General features: G+C 45.3%; 1 protein-coding gene across 1 annotated transcript in view; it reads right to left on the bottom strand.

Moving 5' to 3' along the window:
* LOC144124585 (putative transporter YutK) overlaps positions 1–26,844 on the bottom strand; it is an 82,308-nt gene extending 55,464 nt beyond the window's left edge. The window contains exons 1-2 of the mRNA XM_077657366.1: positions 26,501–26,844; positions 16,455–16,706 (exon numbers count right to left, since the gene is read on the bottom strand). Of these exons, the coding sequence (XP_077513492.1) occupies positions 16,455–16,706; positions 26,501–26,844 (596 nt within the window). The remainder of the gene's footprint in view (positions 1–16,454; positions 16,707–26,500) is intronic.
* Between the last annotated feature and the right edge of the window lie 500 nt (positions 26,845–27,344).

Raw genomic sequence — 27,344 nt, 5'->3', positions numbered from 1 at the left:
GAGGTGGGGCACAAAACGATGTTCATGCCTGTGAGGAGCGCGTTTCACGCATAAAACCGGCCCGTGGCAGGACTCTATGCATGAAAATGTTTAGAGTGTACTGTAGAGGGAAAACTGCATATCCAGCCCGTGCATTGAAAAAAAAGGGCAACGTGTGGCACCGTCATGATCTAATTATTCGGGGTGGCAGCAGCTGAAACGTTACCTAAGCCTGACCATGAAATGTTTCAACCTGGCTACCTAGCGTTTTTTCAGATGGCGGCGTGCAGTTCAGCTCTGAAAAACAAACGAGGCGTCGTGTTTGGAACATTACAGACATTACAGCTACTACTGAAGGCGCGTACCTACGGTGATGTCATCAGTTTATATTCTCTGCTCATACTATGGTGGAACTGAAGAGAAATGTAAGAGTAATGTACGCGTCTGATATGAGCACGGATCTGCCTCTGACCTGGCGAGTACACTAGCCTTAATAGTGTCAATGCGTTTCAATATCCTTGTTTGGTTTACGGATCAACGTAGCGGATGACTACCAGAAGAGTAGATAGAGCGCTCTGTGAGGACTTCTTAGAACGCCAGATGGTACCAATAGCCGAAATACAGCTATACATAAGCCCGGTGATTTTTGTATTTCATATTCGCAACTAAAGAATGGTGCTTATTCTTTCATCAGGGGAGGATGGGCCCACAGTATGATCGCTCATAAGCAGTGTTGCTTTTTTTTTGGTTTACACCAGTCACCATGTATATTTAGAATTACGTTTACACTTACAATCATATTTGTCTACGCATACGCTTACAGGTACGACCACGCTGAAATATTAGACTGAAAACGGCAGAAAGTCGGCCTGTTGCCGCACCTGCATTATGCGCAATTCTGTCACAGCAGTTTGTGGTTGTCTATATGTATATTTATTTAAATTGGTCATCTTTATTTCCTTTCTTATTGTCGTGATGATTTTAAAACTTTTTGTTTTTCTAGAGCTCTGTGTGGTTGGCACATTGTTTTTAATGTGATCAGCAATGCCTTGTTGTCCATGTAGTGGCAGGTAACGTACTGTCTTTGCTGCAACTAGGCGTGAACACTCAGGCCGCGCCGCTACAGTACACAGTAACGCCGCGTGTCATAGAAGACGCCTCACATCTGTGAAGCGAGTGAAGCGCCTCTCTTCGAAGTCCTAGCCACCTTTCTTCCCCTCCATCGTCCTCGCACTTTGCCTTCCTGTTAAACTGCCAACGCAAACATCAACGCCGCCGAACCAGGAAACGTGCCCTTGATTGCTCTGGTACTAAAAAAAAGGAATTCCATGCATTAAATGATTATGGAAAGGCTACTGACGTTTCGAAACATCGGCGTTAAGAAGGAGCCGAAAACTACCCTTCCGATAAAGTCAGTTTCGTCTGTACATATTACCATACGCGCGTTGGCATTTTCCACAACGTGAAGGTTCTATAGGCACGGCATTAGATTTAAAGGCTGTTTATGGCTGCTGAGGAAAGAAATAACAAATTAGTACAGCGGGAATCAATTTGCGCTTGTTCAGTAATACCCTGTTAAAAGGTTAAAGACCTGCGTTGCTCAGTCTGGATATGTCTCCCTCATGAGGATGTGGATCTAGAAGGTGCCGAAAAGTTGATTTGCATTTATGTTCGGTTTCGAAGTTAGTACTTGGTTTTCCTTTATGGCTGCTTAACTGAATGAATAGTCACTTGTCATATATCAGTAGTGAATATTCACGTTTGCGCACGTTCATGATCATGGGTGACTGTTAACGTAACCTACAACAAAAGGCGGCACTTTAAAGGAGAAAAAAATGCGATTTTAAACGCTAAGGCTGTCTCTACAAAAACTTATTTTGACAATCTATTTAAAGGCAGGTAAAAATAGAATAATAGGTTCTTTTGAGCATATAAATTGACTTTAATCTTTTTCAATCCACGTAATAATTGCATATCCTATAAGCTGCACGATGTTGTGCACAGCCACAGTGTAAATTTCGACAGTTCCAAAAATAAAAGAAATGCTGGCCACAATCAAAATTTCAAGTTGCTAGCATGCTCCTGCGGACTGTATCTTGTGGCCAAGGTTTTGCTTTTTGACTCCCCCTTTACCTTAGTCTTCTCTTGCTGGTCTCTACTGTTGATGAGTAAACCTCGCTTCCATTTCGCCTACAAACAACACCTTCAGAAAGGCTGAGCGTGTCTTTCTTGATATCTACATGTATAACTTCACAGTCTATCAGAACATGTTTAATATTTTATGCGCTGTTCCCGCAGGCTACGCGAATACCGTCTTCCTGCTGTGTTTACTTCTATATTGCGTATTTCTAAGGCAACGTGATCTGGCCTCTGAATGGAGGACACTGCCTCTTGAATTGTGATCAACATTTGTTTTCCTTATTTCAGTTCTTCTGGCTCTGTTAATGATTCTATGATTCTTCTGAGTACCTTTTTTGGCTCCTGTTAGTAGTCTCTGTTTCACGGATTTTTTTATGTTAATGTCAACTTCCTTTTTCCTCTTGTTGCCTGTGAACTCTGTAGTGAGCGCCGTAGTCCATATTTTCATCCTCGTGCGCGTCTTCACTGCACAGTACCTGAAAAGTGTGGTTCATTCATTGATTCATTCAATCGTTTAGTCATTCATTTTTATTCTCCAATCGAAAAGAAGGAGCGGGGATTACAAGCTGTAAAAAAGGTTTATAAAATTCCTGGCCCCTTACCAAGTCCAGATTTCTTGGACATCACTTTTAATTCCTAGGCAGCTGTGATATTTTGAGACACTGTTGTGAATATATTGATCCGAATGGTATAACCTTCCGATGCGTAGCAAAATTTTGCTTTTAAGGTTTGTCCGGCGCTCAAACCTAGCAGCTGTTACCGTGGCCATCAAGTTGTTTTTATCCCTGAGTTCGACTAATAAAGAGTTCGACTTTAACTCCAGTATCTTCTCCTCTGGAGGAGAGATTGTGCTAGAGAAGCTGGCCACACTGTATACACAATGCCTTATGACCTACAACGTGCCAGAAGCTTGGAAGAAGGCTAACATTATCTTAATTCAAAAGAAAGGAGACGCTAAGGACTTGAAAGATTACAGAAGGATCAGCTTACTGTCTGTTTCCCACAAGGTTTTTAACAAGGTAATCGCTATTAGCGTCAGGACAACCTTACTTTTCAATCAACCAAATGATCAACCAGGCTTTCGTAAAGGTTATTCCACAACCTATCATATTCACACTATCAATCAGGTGATAGAGAAACGCGCAGAATATAACCAACCACTATATGTAGCCTTCATAGATTGCGAGAAAGCATTTGACTCAGTGAAAACGTCAGCAGTCATGCAGGCATTGCAGAAACAGGGTGTAGAAAAGTCATGTGAACATACTGGAAGACATCTATAACGACTGCACAGCTACCAAAGTCTTGAATCAATTCAGCAATAAAATTCCAATAAAGAAGGGTGTAAGCCAGGGAGACGGGATCTCGCTCATGCTATTCACCGCCTGTTCACAGGCGGTATTCCAAGACCTGGGTTGGGAACAGTTGGAGGATTAACTTCATTAACTCTTCTTAATGAAGAATACCTAAGAAATCTGCGACTGGCTGATGAAATTGCCTGGCTAAGTCATTCAGGAGATGAAAAGCTAGGCAAGATCACGGAGTTAGACAGGTAGAGCAGAACGGTGGTTCTAAAAAGTAATATGCAGTAAACAAAAATTCAGGGGGGCAGTTTTTTTATCTAAAGTGCGGTGAGGAGAAACCTTTAGCGTGGTGTTGATGCTTGTGTCACTGATGTGTGGATAAGATGTTAAGTTCACAATTCTTTGTGAATCTTAAATGCCGGAGACACTGGAGGGCGTTTGGGAGGCATCCGTCTGACTACACACCTTCCGTCAAACACAGTCAGCGTCCTAGACAAGAAGAACTACATATGCGTTGGCAGAAAGTATTGTAGTGGATAGCACGCTCGGCTGCGGAACGGAAGGATGTTAGCTTGAATCGCATCGTGCACAACGATTTTTTTCTTATTGAGTTGAAGAGGGTTACAGAAGGACGGGCACTGCGACTATGAGCCATTACAGGCTTTCGGCTTAATAATGTTCAACAGGCTCGCAAGGAAACAGCAGTTTACAACTGTGAGCTAGCTGCTGGAAACAGTATGGAAATACGCCTACTTAGGGCATGCAGGTAGTGACCGCTTTTCCGAATCAATACAGTTTCTCTCAGTTTACAAATATTCCTCAAGAGAAGACTATTCAACAGCTCTATCTTACCGGTACTCACATATGGAGCAGAAACGTGGAGGGTAATGAAAAGAGTTCAGCTTAAGTTAAGGACAACACCAAGCTATAGAAAGAAAAATGATAGGTGTAACATTGAGAGACCGGAAGCGGGCAGAGTGGTTGAGGGAACAAACACGGGTGGATGACATCCTAGCCGAAATCAAGGGGAAGAAATGCGCTTGGGCAGGGCATGTAATGCGAAGGCAAGATAACCGCTGGTCTTCAAGGGGCGGATTCCAAGAGAAGGCAAGCGTAGCAGGGCGCGGCAGAAAGATGAGCGGAGGAGGTCAAGCAGTTTGCGGAGATACGAAGGCCACAGCTGGCAAAGGAAAGGGAAGACATGGGAGAGGCCTTTCCCTTGGAGTGGGCATTGTCAGGTTGATGATGATGTCTTGTCCTCAGCGTCCGTGGTGGCAATGTGAATGATGGCTAGAGCTGCTGGTTATCTGTGCATGGCATGTACTGGTTAATTTCTGCGCCCCTTTTGACAGATAAAGTGTACCAACTAGAGGCCAATAAGAGCCTAGTCGGATCTGGGCCCGTGTTTGACCAGAAAATAGGCGAAACAAAAGCTGTATTATTGACGGCGACATAATGACCGCACAGACTGCTTGGTCATTCTACAAAGGATGAGTCTTTTAATGAGCCAGCAACAGCAAGGAGGACGTGGAGGATAGTGCGAAAGCCAAGGAGAGATTGTAATTTTTTGCCAGAGTGTCAAAGAACCTGGAGTTCATGCGACAATAGCCTGGCCAATTTGACAGCCATGTCTGCAGCTGCCTTTATTCAAGCGTGTAAAAGAGCGAAAATGAAGGGAGAAGAAACGAAACTGGAATCCCGCGTCGTTTACTAGCAGCTGTCCGTTCTTTTTATTCTCCCCGCTGCCCCAACGACCCGCAGCAGGAATAAAAATTTAATTGTGTAGTTGAAGAGGCATTTACACATGCTTTGACGTGCGTACACGGGATAGCGTTGCGAGAAAACAGTGGAAGCCTTCTACGCCTGCAAATAAGGAAATATCTGTTTATGACTGAAGTAAATAAGCCTTGTCTGGATTGCGCTTTTAGAGACACTCAAGCGTATACCGAGTGCCCAGCCTCTGGAGCTTTTCTGCTTATTATGGACATCCCCTGAGGCCTACACCGGATTGGGGTGGTCGTGCCGCGTGTCCTCCAAGGACTTCAAAAGACTTACGTAAGTTACTCAAGATTGCATTCGTCCTTCCCATTATAACTTCACTCTCCCATTAGACCACTACCAGTGGCGGGCCGAAGCGTTCCTTCGAAACGAAGTCGCGAGCGGAAACCAGATGGGGAGAGGGCGACTGACCCGAAAGCATTCTAATGCGTAGCATTTCCTCCTGGTACTATGGTCTTCGCGAGGAACTACATCTCGGTGTTTCAGCGTGTTGCAGACGCGCACACTACACAAACGGATTGGTGTCATTTTCCTATGTGGGCGCTGACACCGAAGGTTTTTCGTCATCTCCGGCCGTTGCTGGTGGTGGCGCGTCAAGAGCCATCGACGTTAGACGTGTGTCGCCTAGGCGTGCTTCGCGCATCGCTGGCGTCAACCCTTCTTCGCATGGCTCTGCGCGGCTAAACACTGGGGTTTGTAGAGCGACTTGTGAGCGCCCTTAGCTCTGCGGTCACGCGTTTACTCTGTGCTTTGCGGGCTTGGCTCTGTTGTCCCCATTTATTGGTGCTTATGCAGGGCTACGCCTTATTTTCAGCTCCGAGGATCATCACTGCATGATTTTAAACTGCAGGTAAATGCGTTACAAACGCATGAACTCTCAGTGAGCGCTATCTTCCCTCCCGAGTGAGGCCGTCTACGTGTGGTGGAGGCTGGCTGAGCATTTATCTTGCTCTTTGTCTAACCCCCTCCTCCCCTATTTCCTGTACAACGCACTCAAACCCATATGAAAAAGAAACTGCCGTAGGTTGCGAAAGGTCCTGATCAGCGAAGTTGGTTTTTCATATTTGACTCTATACACAAAACAGCAAGGAACAGAAAGCACAGAAACGGAGCGAAAACTATTATTTTTTATTGCATTGCAATTGTATTATCCGGGCAGTTAAAAACATGAAAATAAAAACAGCAAAATTTGGTGGTATCAGGTGGCTTGAGTCTACACATTTTTGTCCTTGGTTATTGGACATGCGCAGAGGGTCCAGCTTTTTTCACTTGAGCAAGTCCACCCCTTGCTTCATCACTGTGACTGACGGGCCACTGGCGGACGTGCCTTCACTTACGGACATCACGCAAAAAGCTTCAAACAGCTCTCTTTTGCATCGTATCTTGGTATCAAATGAAGGCTGTGGTGTTATCGAACAGTGGTATGCAACCCTTGCACCTACAGCAATGTGCCGCAATGTGTCTTAACAAGCCGCATGACCTGCGATGCTCTCGGAGCTTTTCGTTCAGGCATCATCCCGTCTGGCCGATGTATGCCCACCTGCATGACAATGTATTTTATATACAACTTCGGAGTGGTGTAGTTGTGTAAATCATTAACGAAGGCGTCTCTGACGGTGAGTTTTCCGATGATGAAACGGGTGGGCTTTAGCGAGTGGCTCTGTCAGGGCAAAACTTGCATTATTGACCTACGGATATATAAAAACAATGGAGGATGCTTGAGCTTGACCTTTAAGAATGGAACGTGACAGCGTGCCCGTTGTCCGTTGCGCAAGTCGCTCAGAGTCTCTAGGAGGCCTCTGAAAACAATACAGACACTGCTCAACACTAGCGCTCGTAGACGGCTGCCGTTCCATCACACCTGTTCCGAAATGAGTGACACTACTGCGACACAGAAAGGTCGCCTACGCGCGTGCCATCTACCGGGGTGCTTGCGCCGTGGTTTCAGTGGGTGCCAGACGCAACTAAATCGGGCGCAAATGCGAAAATGTTTTGTCTAATATTTAACGCTTGGGTTCCAATATGTCTTGTGATCATTATTTACAAAATAATTTTTCCTCTCTACCGGTTTAATTCGTGCTTTAAGGGGATATATAAATTAAATACATGAGTGGGACCAGAACCACCGTTAATGCCAGAACTATATTTTATTAACAATATTCATCTCAATAATGTGTTATGCTAAAGGTACCTTCGCGTTAATATACCTCATAACCTTTCTTGAAATCTTCATATAAAATTCAACATTTCGAAGATTAAAATGCAGGCTCTTATACATTAGAAGAAATGTTTCTTTCATTGAACAAACTTCTACACGGTAATATATTCGGCCGACTTGATTATGCGTCCTACAGGTGCGACTCCGTCGCAATTGCCATAATAAAGGAATTAGAGGCTGTACAAAATGACTGCGTCTTTTTCAAAATCTTAGTTAACTATCATCGGGCAGCTGGAGTTACGCATATTAAGTCTAGTTTTCATCTTTCACTGCTCTCTACTTGCCATATGCTTAACAAAATTTCAAAAATTTGGTACTAATAGATACGTGATATCCACCTCTACACAATATTAATGGGGCCAGAGGGACCCAATTGGAGATAACTATAACCGCCACTGGTATAATTAATTAAAATTTATTAATTAACTTCTTAGTGATTGAAGTAAGCGGCCATGCTTATATTGAAAACTATGAGGTAATCGCAATGCTACACAATTCCATTTGGTCGAATTCTCTTAGCACGCATGTATGTCGAGATTTTCGCGTCGAAATTTTCAGCTCGATTTGCATACTCGGGCATGCCCTACGCTGACGCTCGGTGCGAACCTCCTCCCGGCGTGACGTGGCGTCTCGCCTGCCAACGAGGTAGAGTGGTCAGTGAAGCTAATACCTGTTTTGCCTTCATTTTCGACTGTGGAAATGGAAGAAGTGCCCGACGCAGCAGTTTTGTCTCATTGGCGAGGAGTTAAGCGTATACTGCCACCGCCTTACATGCGTAATTACGCGAAATCTGTCGAAACTTCGGAGGCGTATATCTCAGAGCACGCATGCCCTAGAACAACTCTAGGAAATGGAGCAGCCTAGAAATCCGACCCCCGCCTATAGACCAACATCCGTGTTTACTAACAAAGCGGAGGTTTTCGGCTCGCGGATCTGACTGGGGGTGGAAAGTGGTTTAGCACCCACAAATATACACGGAAGAAAAAAAAATTTGGAAGAAGTTTTTTGATTTAACAGTGTGCCTGTGATGCCGTCCCTTCGTGAAGTACAACCAAAATAATCCTAGACCAAGTTTTGAAAGTACGAAGCGTCATTTCGGAGGCGACGTATGTTTAAAAAATCGCGAGTCGTGGGCTTGGAAGCCTCTTGCCGCTGAGGATACGAGGTGGTAGAGCGACCCATAGAAACACATGTAAGCAAAACTTGCCAAATTATATTTCTCGTTTCACTGAGCACCCATGGAGGCGCGGCCGTTCGTTTACAGCTGGCGGGTGCTTCGAAGGAAAGCTAAAGAATACTGTACGATAAATGTGCGTTATGAAGCCGGACGCACCGCAAGAGGCGCCCTATCCGCTGGGTGTTTCTCTGAATTGCGGAAACTTCTCGTGTAGTTCTGCCACGCACGCTATATTCCCTCACAAATATCGCCGTTTAAACTATATCAAGGTTTACTTTGAAGGCGGTCCCCAAACAGTACGATGAACTAACTGCGCACTGTAGCAGACGAATAGCACCGTGTTTGCATACATAGGTGGCGCTGGCGGACGCCAGGGCTTTACCGCAGGCGGCCGGGGGTGTCGTCTGCAGTGCCGTCTGTGCGTGGCTATAATTCCTGTGCATTATATGGCGTTTGAGAACTGCTTTTTCAGATAATGCTGTCTAGGCTGTTTACTTTTACCGACTCTATTAGAGGGCAAATTTTGCACACACGGAAGCACGTCCGAAGTAATGTCGGACTACACGAGAAGCTTGTGCGATTCGAGGAAACACTCAACGGATAGAACGCCTATTGGAACGCCTATTGGAGGTAAGGCCGGCTTCATAAGGATGTTTATCGGGACGTTTTAGTAAAAAAAGCTTTGTAATTACCATACTTTCTGACACACTGCATCAAAACACTTGCCGACATTTAAAAAACAGGCGCGTTCATTGGTATTCTCTGAACCGAGCACATATTTCGGGAAGTTTTGCTTGCATGTGATTCAATGGCCCGCACTATGTTCCGTAGCCCCTGCCGGCAGTCACCCGATGCGCACGTAACACGGCGTTTCAAAAATGCATCATCTTTGAAATGAAGCTTTCTACTATCAGAACCTCTTATAGGATGAATCTGGTTGTTCTTCAGGAAGGGATGACATCACAGGGGCACTGTGAAATCAAAAAAGGCTTTGAAAACTTTTCCTTCCATGTGTTCCTATGGGCACCAAGCCTACTTTTCACCTTCCAAGTTTTTCCCTAGTCGTTCCAGCCGACGACAGCAGCGCGACAGTATCTTTCTTACGTCACATATCGGTGTTAGTCTATCCAGTATAAATATTCACGCTAGCCGCAGTGGCTATAAAGTTCATTAATATATTATAGTCATTTTGTTGTCCGACGGTAAGAATTATCTCACTTTGTGTCCTCCACGCCGTGTAACTTATGTGCAGTGATGGTTTTCACGTACCACTAAGCGCCTAATTCTAAGAAATCAGCATGCTTAGTTTTGAACACCCTGTAGTAGTAGTAGTAGTAGTAGTAGAAGAATTTATTTACGACAAACAATATACAAAATTTGTCATCGGCAAGAAGGCTAAAGGCATTTTCGCCTGACGAGGCCATCCCACCCTTGACAGCCCATTTGAGAACTATGTATGTAAAGGCACCATCACTGATCTCATCTCGCATCTTCCACAATTAAAAAGCTGCAATCCGTCATTATTGGAAAAGGCCGCCGCGGTGGCTCAGTGGTTATGGCGCTCAGCTTCTGAACCGAAAGACCCAAGAATTGACCCCTGCGGCACGCTATACAATATATTTAACATTGACAAAGGTTCATTATTTATTCTCACATACTGGGATCGATCAGTTAAAAAACTTCTCATTAGTTTTAATGTAACAGTTCGTATACCGTAGTGATCAACCTTATTATTATTTCATGGTCCACCGAATCAAAGGCATTTTTGATGATCAAAATATATCCCTATTGTATACACTCTATGTTCAGTATTGTGTATTAATTCGTTTTTAATGTTTAATGATGCCTGTCCAGTTGACTTGTTTGTTTGGATTCCGTATTCTGCTTCATAGATTGTTATTTTTTTGTTATAAAACCTTCCAGTCTAACGTTTATGACAACTTTGAAAACTTTTGAAAACACGGGGAGCACTGATATCTGACGGAAGTTACTGGCTGAGTGATCACTCGCACCCTTATGAATTAGGCACATTCTTGGTACTTTGAGCTCGTCAGGAAATAACGCTGTCTCAAGCGTACTATTTATATAATGAGCTAGAACATCAGAGATTAGATCGGAATATATTTTATTTAAACTGACTTCATATCGACGAATCCAGCCACTGTGCTTTTATCAAGATGTGATATCAATTTCTAACTTCGAGCAGTATAGTTAGTGACATTGCTAATGAGTTCCGTATAGTAGCTTTGGGCAAGACAAGCGCTTGTCGAGGTGGGCAAGTAAGGCTATATTTTTCACCGACTATGAAATGCTTATTGAGTATATCGACAGTCTCATTGTCATGAAGGTTTCCCTGTGGAGAGGACACATGGGTAATTCTTGTATGAGAACTGCAGCCAGTAAGGGTTCTCACCTCTTGCTAAATTTACTAGTGTAACTGAAAAAACATGCGAAAATATTTTCGTAGTAGTCTAACTTTCCTTGCTAGAAAACGAAAAAGAAAACCTTGTTCGGAAAAAAGATGTTTTTCTCACAATTTTTTACTGTGAAAACATCCCTCTTCTCTTGCTTCCAAGAGAGGACGCAGTTGTGATAACAAACCCAAAAGTTTTGAATAGACTGTAAAATTTCGGAAGCACTAAGTAGATTCTAGCCGTCAAAAAAATTGTTCTTATTGAGCCGTGTACCTGAGACAAAAAGGCGGTAGTATTATATACGCACAAGCCATAAGAAGCTATAAATGGCCATTAGAGTATACTGCTCTTCATGTATACTTTTACACTTATACTATTCCACTTATATTGTACCCAACTGTTCCACATTGACTGTGCACAATTTTACGATAGCAAAAATATTATTGGCATTCATAAAACTCTATTCTAGTTTGTGTGAACAGGTGATAAAACAGCCTGCTCATGTTAATGAGCAAGTGCATTGCTATGACTAAAAATCTCTGGTCCGAAGAATTGTATTATTCCCTAGAAAAAAGAACTTTTACATAAAAAATCTGCACTTCACTACAACGCACACCGCAGTGAAAAGCTTCTGCATTATTTTACCTAAATCTAGGGGCACTTTGCTTTTTACGCTGGGCAAACAGTGGGGCGCCGTCTTCACGCTGAACGCTACCAGCGGCGGCCAGGGCGGCTTCGTCATTGACGATTGGTTGCATAGCGTCGAGGATGGTCGCAGTTTATCTCCAGTGACCGAGCAATTTTGGTGTTATCTGTGGTATTATCTGCACAGCTGTGTTATAGGTGAAGACTACGTGAAGCGGGGCGGCGTCTGAGGTGTTTTGTTTGATGTCAGCGTGCATGCGCGGCATGCCTTTGACGGCTTTGTTTACGCACCACGTTTGTCGGTTTGCATGTGAACGCAATTTTTTTACATCATTTCTCTTTTTGTTTACTTATTTCTGAAGTTTAACTATAATACCTCAAAGCCAGGCCCTTATATGTCGGGAGCTTTCACACAAGCGGGCTGTAGTCGAAAATCTTTAATGAAAGAGATTCATCTCGCTCATTTAAATTTGTCTGCGGATGGTAGGCGACTGCCTTCCGGTGGCTTGCTTTGCTGTAGCGCAGGATGTTTTGTTTGAGGTCAGCAGGAAACTCCGTTTCTTCGCCGCTAATCACGATCGTTAAAACAGGCATTGGTATGCCCCGCTGTGTGCTACAGTCCGGACACGGAATAATATTTGCCCGTCAAAGGTGGTTTGAACGGGTTGAGCTGGAGCAGTGGGCCAGCGGGGCACTCCACTTACACTCGACGGGTCGCGAGAGCAAAGAGTGGCGGCGCAGAATAAGAGCACGGCTCCGCTCAGCGGTAGCAGGCGCCGCATGTCGCCCCGGCTTACGCGGACGATGTGGCCCATGCACATCGCCGCCAGGGTCCTCCAAGCTGGCTCCGTGCTGCACGCACGTATTCTGTCCTTGAGGATAGATTTATGCAAGTAACAATCTCATATTATATCAGTTACCAAACTCTAAGGAAACATGCTAACAAAGTGAAGCCGATGACTGTTATAGTCATACAAAAAGCCGTAGTCTGCCCTGCGCTACAAAAGCAGAGTCCGTAACACTGAGGAACTCAGAACTATGTATGTAGCCTCCCCCTCCTAACTCGGCTAGCTCGGAAAACTTCAACACATCACGCAAATGATGAATGATTTTTGTATGGTCCGAGCTCTAATAGCGCACAAGGACTCTATTCACGAGTAGAACACAACGGCCTAGGATAATACAGCTTGTCTACTTCAATTCTGTTGGGCACTTCGTCGTTGGCCCAAACGGCTCAAGGCCTCCGTTGTATCGCGCATAGGCCACTGAGAGCGGAGGATGATAAAAATACAACAGCACCTACTGGAAAAAATTGCTATAATATACTTTCTCCATCCTGTCTTAAGGGGAATATTCATATAGGAGGTTGTGGCAAAGTACTAAACCAGGGTGCCCAAATACACTTGTGGTGAGGGAGCGTGTTGGCTCTGGCCATAGAGGTTAGGCGCACCCCATTCCTGGTCATGCAATCCCATCGACACACGGTTTTTTTTTTCTCAGGCAGACAACTGCGCGACATCAGAAATCGAACCGCGGTCCTATTGCACACGAGCTGGATGCTCTACCTCCAAGCCATAGCTGCCAGGACCGGGTTAATTGGATACGTATGTGGTAGCTTTGTCCTGCCGTGGGCATAGTCAGGCTGCTGCTGCTGATAATAATGATGACGTCCACAACACACGTGCTGTTAACCTTTGTCCACCCTTGGGTCCTAGGAATGCAAGATGGGTAACGCAAGACGGTAATGCGAGACGGTAACCGCGTTTTTGAAATTCTAGAAACTCATGTGGATATAACTTATGGTGGGCTACCCGCCCCTCAGTAATCAAGGAGCCTAACAGTAATTGTTAAAGAGTTAACTATTTATATTAGTTAACCAGGCTTCTAGCTAGCATATCTTAGCATTATTCTGATGTACTACACTGCTGACAATCATATGCCGAAAAAAGCGCTCTTGTAACTAAAGAAGACTATTTTTAAAAATGTTTTAAATCTTAGGTGAAACACCTTGTATAGCTAACCGCGAAAAACTTTTTGTTTTGCGTTTGAAACACCCACTTCTCAGAGCGAATAGTTTTTCAAAAAATTGCCAGTGCTAAAAAGATTACACTTTAAAAGCTTTGGTATTCGTATTGTGAAAAACAGATACCTTTAATTCGTGTAGTATACTATTGCGGTACGTGCATGGTGTCCGTGCAAAGGCTATGTTAGTGCCATGAAAAACCTACCCGAGCCCCCGCTTTTCTATTAAAAACAAGTTCTGCACGCACCGGGTTCTCGCTTTGTCATGGCGCTGCGCTTACAGATTTTGCCAAAAAAAAACACGAATTAGGAAGCGCAAAACCTTTACCACAAATAAGGGGCAGCCGCGTTCATGCTGAGAAGTCAAAAAGGAAAATTTATTTTCAGGAAAGCAAATGGCGCAGAAACTGTCTCACTATCCTGATGGACATTCGAACCACGCCGTAAGTTAGGAATATAGGAGGGAGTGAAAGAAGAAAGGAAAAAAGAGGTGCAGTGGATGCAGTAGTGGAAGGCTCCGAAATAATTTAGACCAACTGGGGATCTTTTACGCGCACTTAAATTGCACAGCACTCTGGCACATGCGGGTTTTCCAGCGAACTAATTCATGTAGTGAAAATCGTTTCTGCATGCAATGCGCGGCCTTCGCTAGTCTTCGAAATGACTCGAACGCAGTCCTCGGCGAGTGCGGTTAACATAAGTTGCGCTTGTCGAAGTACTTCGCCCTTCAAAAGAAGTGTGCAGAGCAGTGACGGCAGCAGACTGCTGAATTCTCAATTTACAAAAAAAATTTGTTCCCTTCCTTCAGATTTAAATGTGCAGGCAGCACAGCTTCCCGGTGAGCAAGCCAAAATTGCTGCCTAAATGACTCCCAGCGGGGGGGAGACACTGTGCTCATCTCACTTCGGGTCAAGGGCCTTTGGATGCTTCGGATCTCAAATGAACTGCGTGCGTAGCTGCACTTACAGCCACAAAGTGTACAAAACATCAGTAAAGACTACAGGGATTAAAACAAAACTGAACGACGCAAAAAAGCCAAACCGTAGCACGGTCTACAAGCCACCAAATATCAACCTAAAGAGCTGTCTGGCCTCGGGCGTCCATGGTGGATGAAGTGCAGAGCCGCCAGCTTTTCCTCTAGTGAGTAGTAAGAAACTATGCCTTGGCGCGCCGGCGCTGTTCTCCAGCCGCCCTTATCTAAAAACGCTGGCGTCGGCGGCGAGCGCAAGGACGTAGAGACAAAGGTCACGTGACTCGCGAGGCGCGGCAGGGAGACGGCTCAGCTCCTGTGTGCTGTAATTATTCCATGGGCGACAAAAAAAGAGGGCAACAACAATATGAGTCGACAGGCCCTGCGGTCGTAGCGAAGCGACAAGCAGAAGCGGGGCTGCATCAACAGTATAAGCATGCCAGGCAACAATTTGAAACTGCCTATAAAGTAGTGCACCGACTACAAGCGGATGGCCTTGCCCACAAGTGGAAATGAATTCCCAAGACTCCCGAGGAGCGCGCTGCCGAATTGCGGGCTCGACAAGTTTCGGAAACTGCAGAGCAGAGAGCCCTTCGACTCTAAGCGGACTGCTTAGGTAAGGAAACTCAGCGGAAGCGGTAAGCGGTGGAAAGACAGCAGCAGCTCGTCGCCGCAACAGGCATCTTCAAGCGGCAATTTCTGTACAGTCCATTTGCCCATGCATGCTCTGCACGTGACAGACTCTGGAACAAGTGGGACCTAACACGAGTGATTACGAACATGCTTGGCGTTAGACAATCATTTCCTAGATGAGTTAAGTGGGTTCCTGTGTGAACTACATGTGAAATGTCCTTAAGGCAAGAAAAGATCATTTTATACTCTGTGTGTAATGGTCGTGTGTATCCTCCCAAACCTACTAATTTGCTTCCGTTAACTCCGGCTGCGGAACGGCTGATCTCGCGCCGAATCCCGTTTTTACAGGTTCGCCGATTCTTGTACAACTCTGGGAAGTGCGGGATCAAAGGGCAGATAGTTAAGTTTCCGGTAGAGACAGAAACCGCGCTCAAGGCTTTGCCGTGTAAATTTGAGAGTGATCATTCCATTCTGGTAAACATTAAGCGGAAAATGGTTAGCCAAACGTCCTACCTTAGGACTTGGCTTCAAAAGACAGCCTTATGCCGTGGAGCTCAACAGAGTACTTCATAGCCGGACAGGACTACACAGGGGCGTAAAACTGCTATCGCACATATAAAGCACTTACAAACAGGATCAAATTAGCAATAATCTGTCTATATGCTCAATATTTTCTCAAAGGCGCTTAGCAGAGCTTCGATGTAAGGCTTTGAACGGGGTCAGCTGCTGCGGTGGCGCAGGAGGGATCCTGGTTTTTATAACACGTACGTTTTCCGTGCGTGAGAAGGAGCTGATCGCCATACTTTAACGTAGAATGATTGTGGCGTCATTGCTGCAGCCACGCTGCGAAGACGACGAAAACATCGAAGGAGAAGCCCCCGCATGAGGAAGAAAAGGCAAAAACACGATGCGAGCCACCGTAGGAAGCGGCGCCTTTTCTCCTTCAACTGACGCTAGCGCCACTCTAGCCGTAGGTTCTGTCCCTTCTGAACAGTTATTTCACCACACAGGATTTAGAGACAGAAGGTTTGGTACTGAAGCTCCTTGCCTTAATTTGGCAGTCGTTAGAATAAGGAGCCAGTAACAGTGGCCACAACACTCAACATGGCATTTAATGATAATGATTTCCTGAACGACTCTAAGGTTACAGTTTTCAGGAGCAAGCGGTACTTACACTAAATCGGCCACGAAGGCCTCTGCTTTCTCCCTGAACTCCGGCCAGTTGTCGAGGGCGTCGCTCGCGACACGACCGACCAAAGGGACCACGGTGACGATAATGGCTCCGACTACCGCAAGGTTCCGCACGCTGCACCATCCATCCGCCCCCTGCGCGCTAGCCCGGTAGGAGCTGAAAACCAGGTACGTTCCGAGCGCGAACAGTGGTCCAAGATTCGTCGCCAGATGGGGCTTAAATCGACCCGATTCTCTGCAAGGCCAGATAGACGATTCATTCGCAGCTTATTCTGCTAGCAGTGGGAAAACGTTTAGAGATTTTCTGACCCGCCGGATAACCTGAGCATACCCAGCAATTCTGGACAAAAGCAGTTTTGAAGGGGAAAGCATTTATGAACTCATTTTTTCATATAATGTAAGATTTCTCTATAACAACCAACATATCTGCCGATAAACTGACGGCAGTCATGAATTTTTGTTCCAATTAACGTTTTTCTATCGTCAAAAAAGATCCACATTGGTTTTCTGTGGGAGTTTTGACTGTTTGATGCGACCGATTGAAACAATTTAAAAGGAAGATTTCGCTACATATCAGAACAATGGACTATTACCTTCAATACTACCCTAAAAGTAACTTCCAACTTCCCAAATATCGAAATGTTTGTCCGAAACAGCTGGACATGGATGCGAGAAAATCAGGGTGTCCACCACGAATGGAGATTGCTTGGTGTTGGTTGATAAAAAATGGGGAGTAAGAAAACTTTACGGTCCTTGTATTTTTCAAAGCAACAGCGACGGCAGCCGAGGAGCTGCATGCTTTGCGGCGCACACGCGGAAGTCATACTGCCAAAACTCGTCCTGCATCTCTAATCATAACATATTACCGCACAACACCCATAATAACTTATTAGGACTGAGGTGTTTCGATAAATTTCGACAGTCGACCCTAGGAGGGTCCTTTCCTGATTTCAACATCTATTTTTTGTGTTTGGGTGTTTGTCAGCTCTATAAATCTGCATTCATAACTCGCTGCCGCCGGGAGAAAATCTTGTACGGTGTTCGGCTGCTGAACACGAGGATGCATTATAAAATCAATTTATTTGCTGTGCACAACGGTGCCTCATTCACTCTTTGTCCGTTCACTCCCTCTTTCATCCCTTCTCTCAGGGCAGGGATGGTGTGTCCACCGAGAGTGAGACAGTTACTGCGCCTTTCATTGTGCTGATAACCAGCGCACTCTTCTCGCCTTCAAAAGTTCAGCCTGTAGTAATACAACACGCACGTCCGCTGGGTTTCTACGTCAGTAACAGCTAACTCCGTAAGCAGCTTTTAGAGTGATAGCGAAGAAATTCATATAGAAAGACTACCAACTTATAATGCAATAGAAAAATGTTTTCTGCATTAAAGCATGGCGCCTTGATCTTTTCAAAATACCGTAAATCAGTGGATTTGACAGCCGATAGCTGCCTCCAAACACTTTCTAAATATTATATGCTCCTTAGTTGCTTTCAACATGCTAAAAGCGGGGACCCTGAACCAGCGCGCACTTGAGAAGCTACTCCAGCGACTCATATGTGAGCAGAGGACCGAGAGCAAGCAAAGCAATTACAATAGTACTTGATTTCCTTTTCACCTTTATGTGTTTCCCTCTCCTGCTTGGACATACAGCATGTCCGCAGTATTCAATAAATACAAGCTTTAGATTCCATATAAGAGATTTATATCGGTCCTGTCCTGCCACGCAAGCTGCTCGAGATCATTGCAGCCAAGACCCACAGAACATATTGAAGATAGGGTAACACTCCCCTAAAACACCATCGAACACCGGAAGCGCTTTTTACGAGCGGCTATGTGCTGTACAGTTTCATTACTAATCACCGCTGCCAAGGCCTGAGATAACACAGCGCGTGCACGCAGAGTATGCCCATGCCTTATCCCGTGTAACAATTGTGGCAGGATTAGAGAGTTTTAGCTTCACGTACGTACAGAGTTCAAGTACGCAAACGTGAGAAGTCTACGTAGCATACGCGCATGTCGTTTCAATCCGTTTTAGTTGCACGTACGCGACAGATGCCGCGCGTAAAGCCCCTCAATGAAGCAAAAGTAACGCAAAGCTTTGAACTTGCCGGCTTCCCTCCTCTTCTAGCGCGCCGCCGGATAATCGAGCCTCCCGTGGGCCGAGGCGCCGTGGTCACGTGTTAGCGCGCGCTTATTTTGCTCCGCAGCAGACGCCAGCGCCATTGCCAAGGGTTAGGATTTGCGCTTCGTTTTCTTTCTGTGCAGCAGTTTTGGCGGGTTGGCGGGAAGTGTTTTTCCATCTTTGACGGCACATACGCGTTGCGGCTATGCCCAGCTTCAGTTGCGCGCACAGATTCAACAGCCAAGGAGACAGTGGGAAAACGTTTTTTTGTAATTCCGTCCAGAAAAAGCAAAGCGGCTCTCCGAAAGGTTTGCATGCACAGGATCAGCTGGGAAAACTTCTGTAATGTGTTGGATTGACCACTTTGTGAGGTGAGTGGCCGTTCTTCAGTTGTCAGTCGTGTGTTTTGTTCGGTTTAATTGGTGCGAAGCGCGAGCGACTGCAGTCTTTATTCGCAGTAAATGCTGTTTGGCATAGTTGTAGATGGACTCGTTCGCTCGTAGGCGAAGAAAGCTGTGCTTCTTGTTGTCTTATGCCCACAGTGCCAGCTCTTCTATATTCTGCAGGTGCAGCTTTGATGTTGCGCGCGTTTCGTGGCGTGTCGATGTGGTTGATGTCAAACTCGTTCCCAGGCTCGACTCGAAAGTTACGCTTAATATTGTTTGAGCTCCCATGTTTACGTTGCTAACGTTGGAGGTCTAGCGTTCATCTTGCGCACTGCTGAAGGAATTTTTATCGCAGTCGGACTCCTTCGCTTACAAACCCCAAACTAAAGAGGCGGTTTTCGCTGTTTGATACACGCTGTACATGCTGCTTGCATCATATGTCTAGCTTTTATGTTGCGCGCATTGCTTGCTGTATTTGGGTGGCTAGAGATGGACTCCTTCGCTCAGGAATTGGATAGTATAAGGGTAGTTCTTGCCGCTTGAGCCTGCGTTGTTCATGCAGCTCGCGGTGCAGGTCTATCTTTCATGTTTGGCGCATCGCTGTACATATTTGTTTTGTTGCAATTGGACTCCGTTGCTCACGAACTCGACGCCAAGGGGGTGGTTATCACTGTTGAAGCCCCCGCTGTTCTTGCTACTCGCGATTCCTAAACGAACCAACGTGTTTGATTCAGAGAGAATTGAGTAAATTCGAGTATTGATTTTTCAGTATTTGAGTTTTTTTCTGTTGCACGCTACATCCACCGAAAGCGATTAACTGCGGCAGTCCAGGCTACAGTGCGTTGGGCATGCAGATTACAAGAGGGAAGGCAATGTTCTCTTACAAGCCAATATTGCATATGCTTACCCAAGATGATAATCACCTAAACAAGCAGCATTCGAATGACTCATGCAGCGCTGTAGTTGCTCACAAATCAGCGCTTAAATGCCTTTTTTGTTTGCTCTGAATCAACCCAAACTATTAGCCCTACATCAAAATTCTGATCACAACCGTGTTACAGTGCGCAGCTATAGGGCTTTGTATTCGCCTATTTACAAACAAACATTAAGTGGCTACCGTCAGTCGGGTACCTTTAACGGTAGCCTGCGAGGTGTCCGAGGTATATTAACTCCGAAATAATAAGCTTTCCTGCACTAAAATAATTGAACTTCAGACGAGTAATCACCTACTCACTGAACAGCACAGCCTGTTGCACGAGCGAACACGCCTTTGAGAGAATATATTATAGGAGCATTAAACCGCCATTCGTACAAATAATGCCTAGGCCGCACATAAAGTCGCATGTCGGTTCACTTGCTCTTTGCGGAGTTAAAATTTTAATAAAATCGGGCAAAAGACTTCGTTTGAAAAAACACGACTCCGAGACAATCACTATAGTGGCGCGAGCTCGCTCGCTCACTCTTCACTCCACTTCCACCGTGTGCACCGCGATCACAGCGATCGCAGTACAAAAAGTTCTGATAAAGCAGTGCAACGTGGGTTGGGGCAGTTATTTCAGTAAGTAATTTGTGTACCTCTCAAGCCATGCGGCCGAATAAGAGGCAGAAAATGCAACAACAAATTAATTCGGGCGTATGGTCCGCTGCGCGCCAAAGCGCGAGCATTGGGAACACAATGCGCTGAGCAGGCACACGATGAAAACGGCGCTGTTTCTCATCCTAGAAGATCGAACGGCGCCCAGTGAGCCAGCACAAAACTTGCTTGGAACAGGCAACCTAACCCGCGCACCGAAACAAAGACCAAACTGATTCAGGACGACATGATCAGGGCACTGAGTATTAGGACAGAAAGCACAACGTTAGCGACCATCACCGAAATTAAATCTCCTGAAAGAGCTCTCCCAAGCTTCATCCTCTGACTACGCGCTACCAACTGTGAAAGAGAGCTCAAGAAGAATGCGCTCAAGATCATGGACTCAACTGTTTGAGGCTTGCCTGCACCTTCCTTACCTCAACGTAGTCAAAACGCAAGCCACTAAGGTCGAAACGCTCCTTAAGGAGGACCAAAAGTGCGCCTTTGGCCTCCCTGTGTACACGTTGAACGGGCCTCTGACAACCAGATTCATCCAGTCAATCGTTAAAGAGGGGATTCACATGCGCTATACCAAGCAAATTCACCGCTTTATGGATTATCCGCAAGGACGACGCTCCTTCCCCACACTGACTACAAATAGACAACGGTACCCAGTTACGATCGAGAAAATCAGCCAGCCATGTGCACGGCACACTCGAATGTGCGCAGCATTGATTCTCAGAAACGCGATCTCGGGGCGCAATGCCGTACAACATAGCTTGAGTTCAAAATGCATTGCGCAAACCAAGTCCGACCTCTCCTCCTTTCTCCTCATTATATTCCTTTTCTCTATCATTTAACAAGAGAACAACTGCAGTATCATCGTCAGAACGCATATATTAAGCAAACATCACCAGCGACATTGCATGCAACTAGTAAATTACACTCTTAAATGAAAGTTAGTCGTACGTCAAGCAAAAAGGTACTAATCGCTGGTAACATATCTTACTACCCTGTTAGTAACTGGAGGTAGTACAGCACGCAGTAGTAACATTCATTATTCCTAGAAAGTAGTAACATGAATGACCTTATGAGCAAAAATTGGTAGCAAGCGCTAAATTTTGGCAAATAACTGGTTCTAACCGCTGTGGGGAAAACCTTGTTAAGAGTATGCATTATATAACCTTAATAAAGAACCTGAATCCTTGCTCAAGTATAAAACGCATTTTGTGGGTACGTAGAAAGGAATGACGGCCAGTTTTGCAGAGTACTCTCTGAATAAAGGCTGTTGTACTTACTAAGAAAGCATAGTAATTGTTTTTCATCTATGTTGTATGTGTTTTCTAATGTCGTCCAGCGTGGTGCGTTAACATTGGCATATTAGAACAAAAATTGGAAACTACACATTCGATGTAATCCGTGCCCAGCGCGCGAGGCATTGACATCAAGCGAGCAATCCCAAGCGACATAAACAAAGCCTCAGGAAACAAGAAAAGCACATACCAGAATCGAACACATAAAGACGACGTGCTCACTAAGCACTTATGAATAATCTTTTCCCCATCTCATATAAATTGTAAATTTGACGTTTCGAGAAGGGCCAGTTGCTGCTGCCTTAGAGTCTAACATATCGCTCTTATAATTACGAACATGCAGTAAGATAAACATTAAGTTTTCCTGAGCGCATCACATGTGAACACACTTGGTTAGAAAATTAGGTTATGACATAACTCTTTGTGCTATTTATTTTTATAGCGTTCCTTTTAAGGGTGAAATGAACAATTCCTCGTCTAGTAATAATGAGCAACCAGGCGAAGCATAACGTTAGTGAATATCAATTTTTACTCGCTCTGTGTTTAAGAGGTGTTATAGATATGGCAGCGAACAATCAGAGTTAATAAACAGCTCTACTTATTATCTTTTTACTACCTTTTGTCTAGAAGTATAGCACAAAGGCAGTGAAAGTAATTCCTCTTCTTGCGAACGATTCCCTGATTAGTTTCATTGCTCACATTTACCAATGCCTTTTGCGGTCCAGCGAGCGAAATATTTGAACATCAGGCCGCAACGTTGTAAATACAGTTGTAATTAGTTAGTTCGCTATATAATAACTGGGAATGTTGTCGTGAAGCTCCTACTTGATACTCTCTAGTTCAACTAGCAATCGTTACCATTTAAACTACATTGCTTAGCAATCACAATACTATCTACCTGCTCTGTATTTGCGGAAGTAAATAGAACCAAGCTACTAACTTCCAGGCATAGATACTAAAGATCATTGCTACAAGCTTTTCTACGTAAGTGACATGTCATTTTTTTAATAGTACTGCAACAATCAACCGAAAACTCCGAATAAAGCCGTATCATACCACCTGACCCCCGAAATACCGTAGGCCTGTTGTCCACATTGTCACCACAGCCATGTAAACTACTACATGACGCATATTTCCGTTAGGCTTTCCCTCCGAGACACAGCATGCATTAGACAAAAAAAAAAAACAGCCTCAACACACGGACAAACGTATTCTCAGCACCCTGCAAAAGAATGCCTAGGGAGGGGAGAGAGGGCTAAATGCGACACAAATATGCAAATCACCGCCGTTAATTCTATTCATAGATATCAAAAAACAATTACTGCTGATTTATTACATACCTTCCTGTCTTCACACTCATCATATGTGGAAAGGCCAGCTGAATAATAAGACTACAAAATTTAAGGAAATTTAAAACCTCAAAAATTCGCATCTTGCCCCACCCCTTGGGACAAAATTAGATTCTGAACGGGACAATGAGGTGCCCTTCGAAAATCACCGTATTACTCACGCGTGCAACGAATGCACACGATGCTGGCTCCAAGCGCATCTAGACAGTCTTTTAGATTTTGAGCCTTTTCGAATGACCGACATTGTATCAAGACCGAATACGCTACTGTTTTGTTACATGGCCCAATACGGCCTACTCAGTTCCACCGCTGGAGTGTGCGTGTAGCCTGGCTACGCGATGTCTTTAGATTTCCTTCCCTTGCCGCTATTTTTTTTGCGTTTTAGTGGCACATTTATTGCGTTTCGCTCAGCCGCGTTGAATTTACACGCGAGTCTGTTCCAATCGTAGCGCGTGAACCCAAGGTTTGCGTGTTATTGTAGGCCAGATTGAACAGAGCTTGCTCCATTGTCAGAATGTGTGGTACAAATATTTATTCATGCCAGCCGAACAGATTGCGAGGCTGAGGTTCGCAAGCCTTTTTATGCAGTGCCTGCTTTTAAAGTCCTGTAATGTTCCTTACTATTCTGTAGTGGGAGTCTTTCAGGGCACTAAAACACTTGATAAGGCCTGAGCTGCTTGTGTCTCTGCAGAGCTTCCTTCGTGTTTTCTGCGTGCTAACATTGTTTTCCTTTTGTAGAATACGTTTGTGTGTGTGTAGTGGCTGTTTTTTTTTTTTGTTCAATGTCTCATGCGTGCTGTGTCTCGGAGGGGAAGCCTGCCGGAATGATGCGTCATGCAGTAGTTTACATGAATGCTGTCACAATGTGGACAACAGGTCAGATCTTTTGATCAAGCAACAAAACCGTGTTGCAATAGTTGCACCAGAACACAACAACGTCGCGTTTGCCCAACGTACAGCCGGCTTCGAAAATAACTGTATCTTAATTACTTCAGGCCCAAGAAATCTGGTACTTTGAAGTCGAATAACCGAATGTAGTAACTAAATGCTTGCGTTAATCTAGGATGCCATATTGATTAACATTCACAGTTTTCACAAATCTGGCACGCCAAATTTCGCCGCCGCTGTCTCGCTGTCCAAAGCTGATTTCACAACTTTTTTTTCTCTTGTTAGAAGGGGCCAATATGGTCGACATGAAAATGAACTGTAGTGAATAGGCAGCGGGTCATGGCGCATAAACAGAGTTATTACGTTTGCTCACAAAGAAGGAAAGAGGTGCTGAGTGCCAAAATGTCGCGTTTTGCCCCATGTCGTGTTTTGTCCTCATTTCCATACATTTCGCGCTGTGTGAACCCTGCGAAATATAACCTTGGATATTTTATTGGTTCAGGGGACGAATTCTGGAAGCCAACGATGCGATAGTGCTGTATGCGCTGGCTCTCATGACTATGCTGTGCATGGACGCATGGCAATCACGAACTACTTGCGCAGTCAAACATCTCCGTGAATCGAGTTCCCAATTAGCCGGCCCTGGCTTCAACAACGCTGTGAGTGTGGCAGTGCGTCATTTGTATGCGGGTTTGTGGATAGCACTTTTTCAAGATCGAATCGAATACCAATGTTGATAGTAACAGAACAAAATTAAACAGGCATTGATTATTGTTTATGAATAATCGGTACTTGCGCTAATATTCGTAAAACGCTAAACGATAATGACGGCGATGTAGTACGGCGCAGTAATTCAAGGGGTTATGTCTATGGCTGTCAAAACAGAACACACAACCCTAATCTCCAATACAGGTGTACTCAATGCGCGATGAATATATTAACTCGATATCTGTCATGTCATACATGTGTAAAACTCACCTTTTGCTACTGGTGACGACAGCCTACAAACTAGCTCCACATCTCAGTACATCAGAGAGGCGAAAGCTACGTTTATGAATGTCAGATTCCACGATCGGGTGTCAATGCAAGGTTTGCTAAGCCCGGCTGAGCTCTGCAGCGCCGTCCTCTCCCGGAGCCATGCATGCAGTACTGTACATATTTTTTGTGAAGACCTAAAAACTTCCCGCTTCAACTGCTCGCTCCTTTAGACTGGAACTGCGCATGGAGCTTGGGTATTTCGGTAAATTTTGTCCCGTAGTACGTTTCACAAAGATGCTTGCTTCAGCTGCGCATTATGCAAAGCCGCAATCGTCTGTCACGTGATCGACGAACCGAAAGCTGGCAACGCCGGGTCTTCGCCAAAAGAAGGTGGTGGCACCAGCTATTCTCTGCAGGGAAATCGCCTCGACGCGAATGGCGCTGAGGTGAGCGTCGCAAGATGCGCGAGTCTTTTGATGGCTCCATTGCCGCCCTTCAGTGGTAGCGCGGCGCCGCCGGCTTTCAGTTCGTCGATCTCGGCTCAGATGATTACGAATTTGCATCATGCGAGGCTGAACCAAGTAAGTATCCTTGTGAAACCTAGACAAACGTTTCCACGACACCCAAGCTCTGTGTGCAGGCCAGCGGTTGAAGCGGGAAAATTTTAAAAGTCTTCACGAGAAAGGTGCACTCTACTGTATGAAACTCACAAGCGCTACCGCACGATTTGACCGCGTCGCGGCGCTGTGCCTAGGATCCCGCGCAAGCCGAATCGCGATTGGGGTGGGCACTAAATTACTACGCTAGGAATAAGAGCAAGACCGGGGGGGGTCGGGTGAAGCTCGGCGTGTGAAGCCTTCGCCGTGCAGAGGCGCCACCACCCGCTCAGCCACCCATCTTCACCATCCAAAAGGCCTCCCCTCAAACCCCTTTCCACCCAACGGCTTGCACCGTGTAAAGCAGAAGCCGAGGTTTCAGTGAATGAGTGGGCGGCGGCCGCCACCCACCTACACCCTCCAGAAACCTCCGCCCTCCAGAGGCCCAGGAAGCAGCGGAACGAATAAGCGGCAGCGAAATCATATGGAAAGGCGAACTCGGAAGGCGATCAATGTAAATGTGAAACATAAACCAACACTGCTGACGCACACTTGTCCCAACACATCGCAAGATGGCTCGCAAGTTTTTTTAGTCATAGAAAAGAGTACGTCGATCGTTAGTCCAGCTTACTGTCAGTTATTCGTAAAGTATGCTTAAACTTCAAAATATACTGATTTATTTTTACTAATTTTTAACAGGCAGCATTTCATCCGTTCTACAAATTTATTGAGAGGATATTTGATTCACTATTCGAACATTAAGAATTTTAGCACACTTCTAGTAAGCTGCTTTCAGGCTTTAGTTTCAGCTTATAAAGACTTACTCCGCTTTCGTAGGCATGCCGACGAGCTCGTCAATGATGTAGCGCGAAGGGCAGATGTGCAATCCTCGGGCGCTGACGCCATCTGACCAGACGGGAAGGGGGTCGGTGGGCAGCGCAGTGTCGTCTGGGAGCAGCTGGTGACGACTGGGAGGCAGCATCACGTAGCACTGTTGGACGGGCACCAATCCCTCTAGAGGACCCTGTTGCAGAGGACAGGGCGTGCTGGTCGGGCCATGATCTGTTGTAGACATCTTCCCGTCCTCGGCAGGAGGTTCCTCTTTTGGCCCAGCCGGACATGCGTCTTCAGGCACCAAAACATTGCCATTACCTTCTTGGGCAGCCATGACTACAAACTGCCGTTTTCTTCTTCCTCAGTACGACAGAATTGACCATGGATTAATGGATGGATGGATGGATGGATAGATGGATGGATGGATGGATGGATGGATGGATGGATGGATGGATGGATGGATGGATGGATGGATGGATGGATGGATGGATGGATGGATGGATGGATGGATGGATGGATGGATGGAAGGATTGATGGATGGGTGGGTGATTGGGTGGGAGGTTGGATGAATGGATGGATGGATGGATGGATGGATGGATGGATGGATGGATGGATGGATGGATGGATGGATGGATGGATGGATGGATGGATAAGGCTGAACCTCTTAAATTGGGCGGTGGCTCAAGCCACCTAGCCATGACTTGGGAAATTTTACTCTTGTCTTGATTTTAGCCACCAATCAGATAGCCTTCGCTTGTTTACTTCTTCTACCCGCTTAAAATCTACTTTTCCTTCACTCTCCTTAAACCGAAGTGCTTTGAATAAATCAGCCTC

This window comes from Amblyomma americanum, chromosome 1 (assembly GCF_052857255.1).
Source record: "Amblyomma americanum isolate KBUSLIRL-KWMA chromosome 1, ASM5285725v1, whole genome shotgun sequence".
Lineage (NCBI taxonomy): Eukaryota > Metazoa > Arthropoda > Arachnida > Ixodida > Ixodidae > Amblyomma > Amblyomma americanum.
This window is presented reverse-complemented; position numbering and strand designations above follow the sequence as displayed.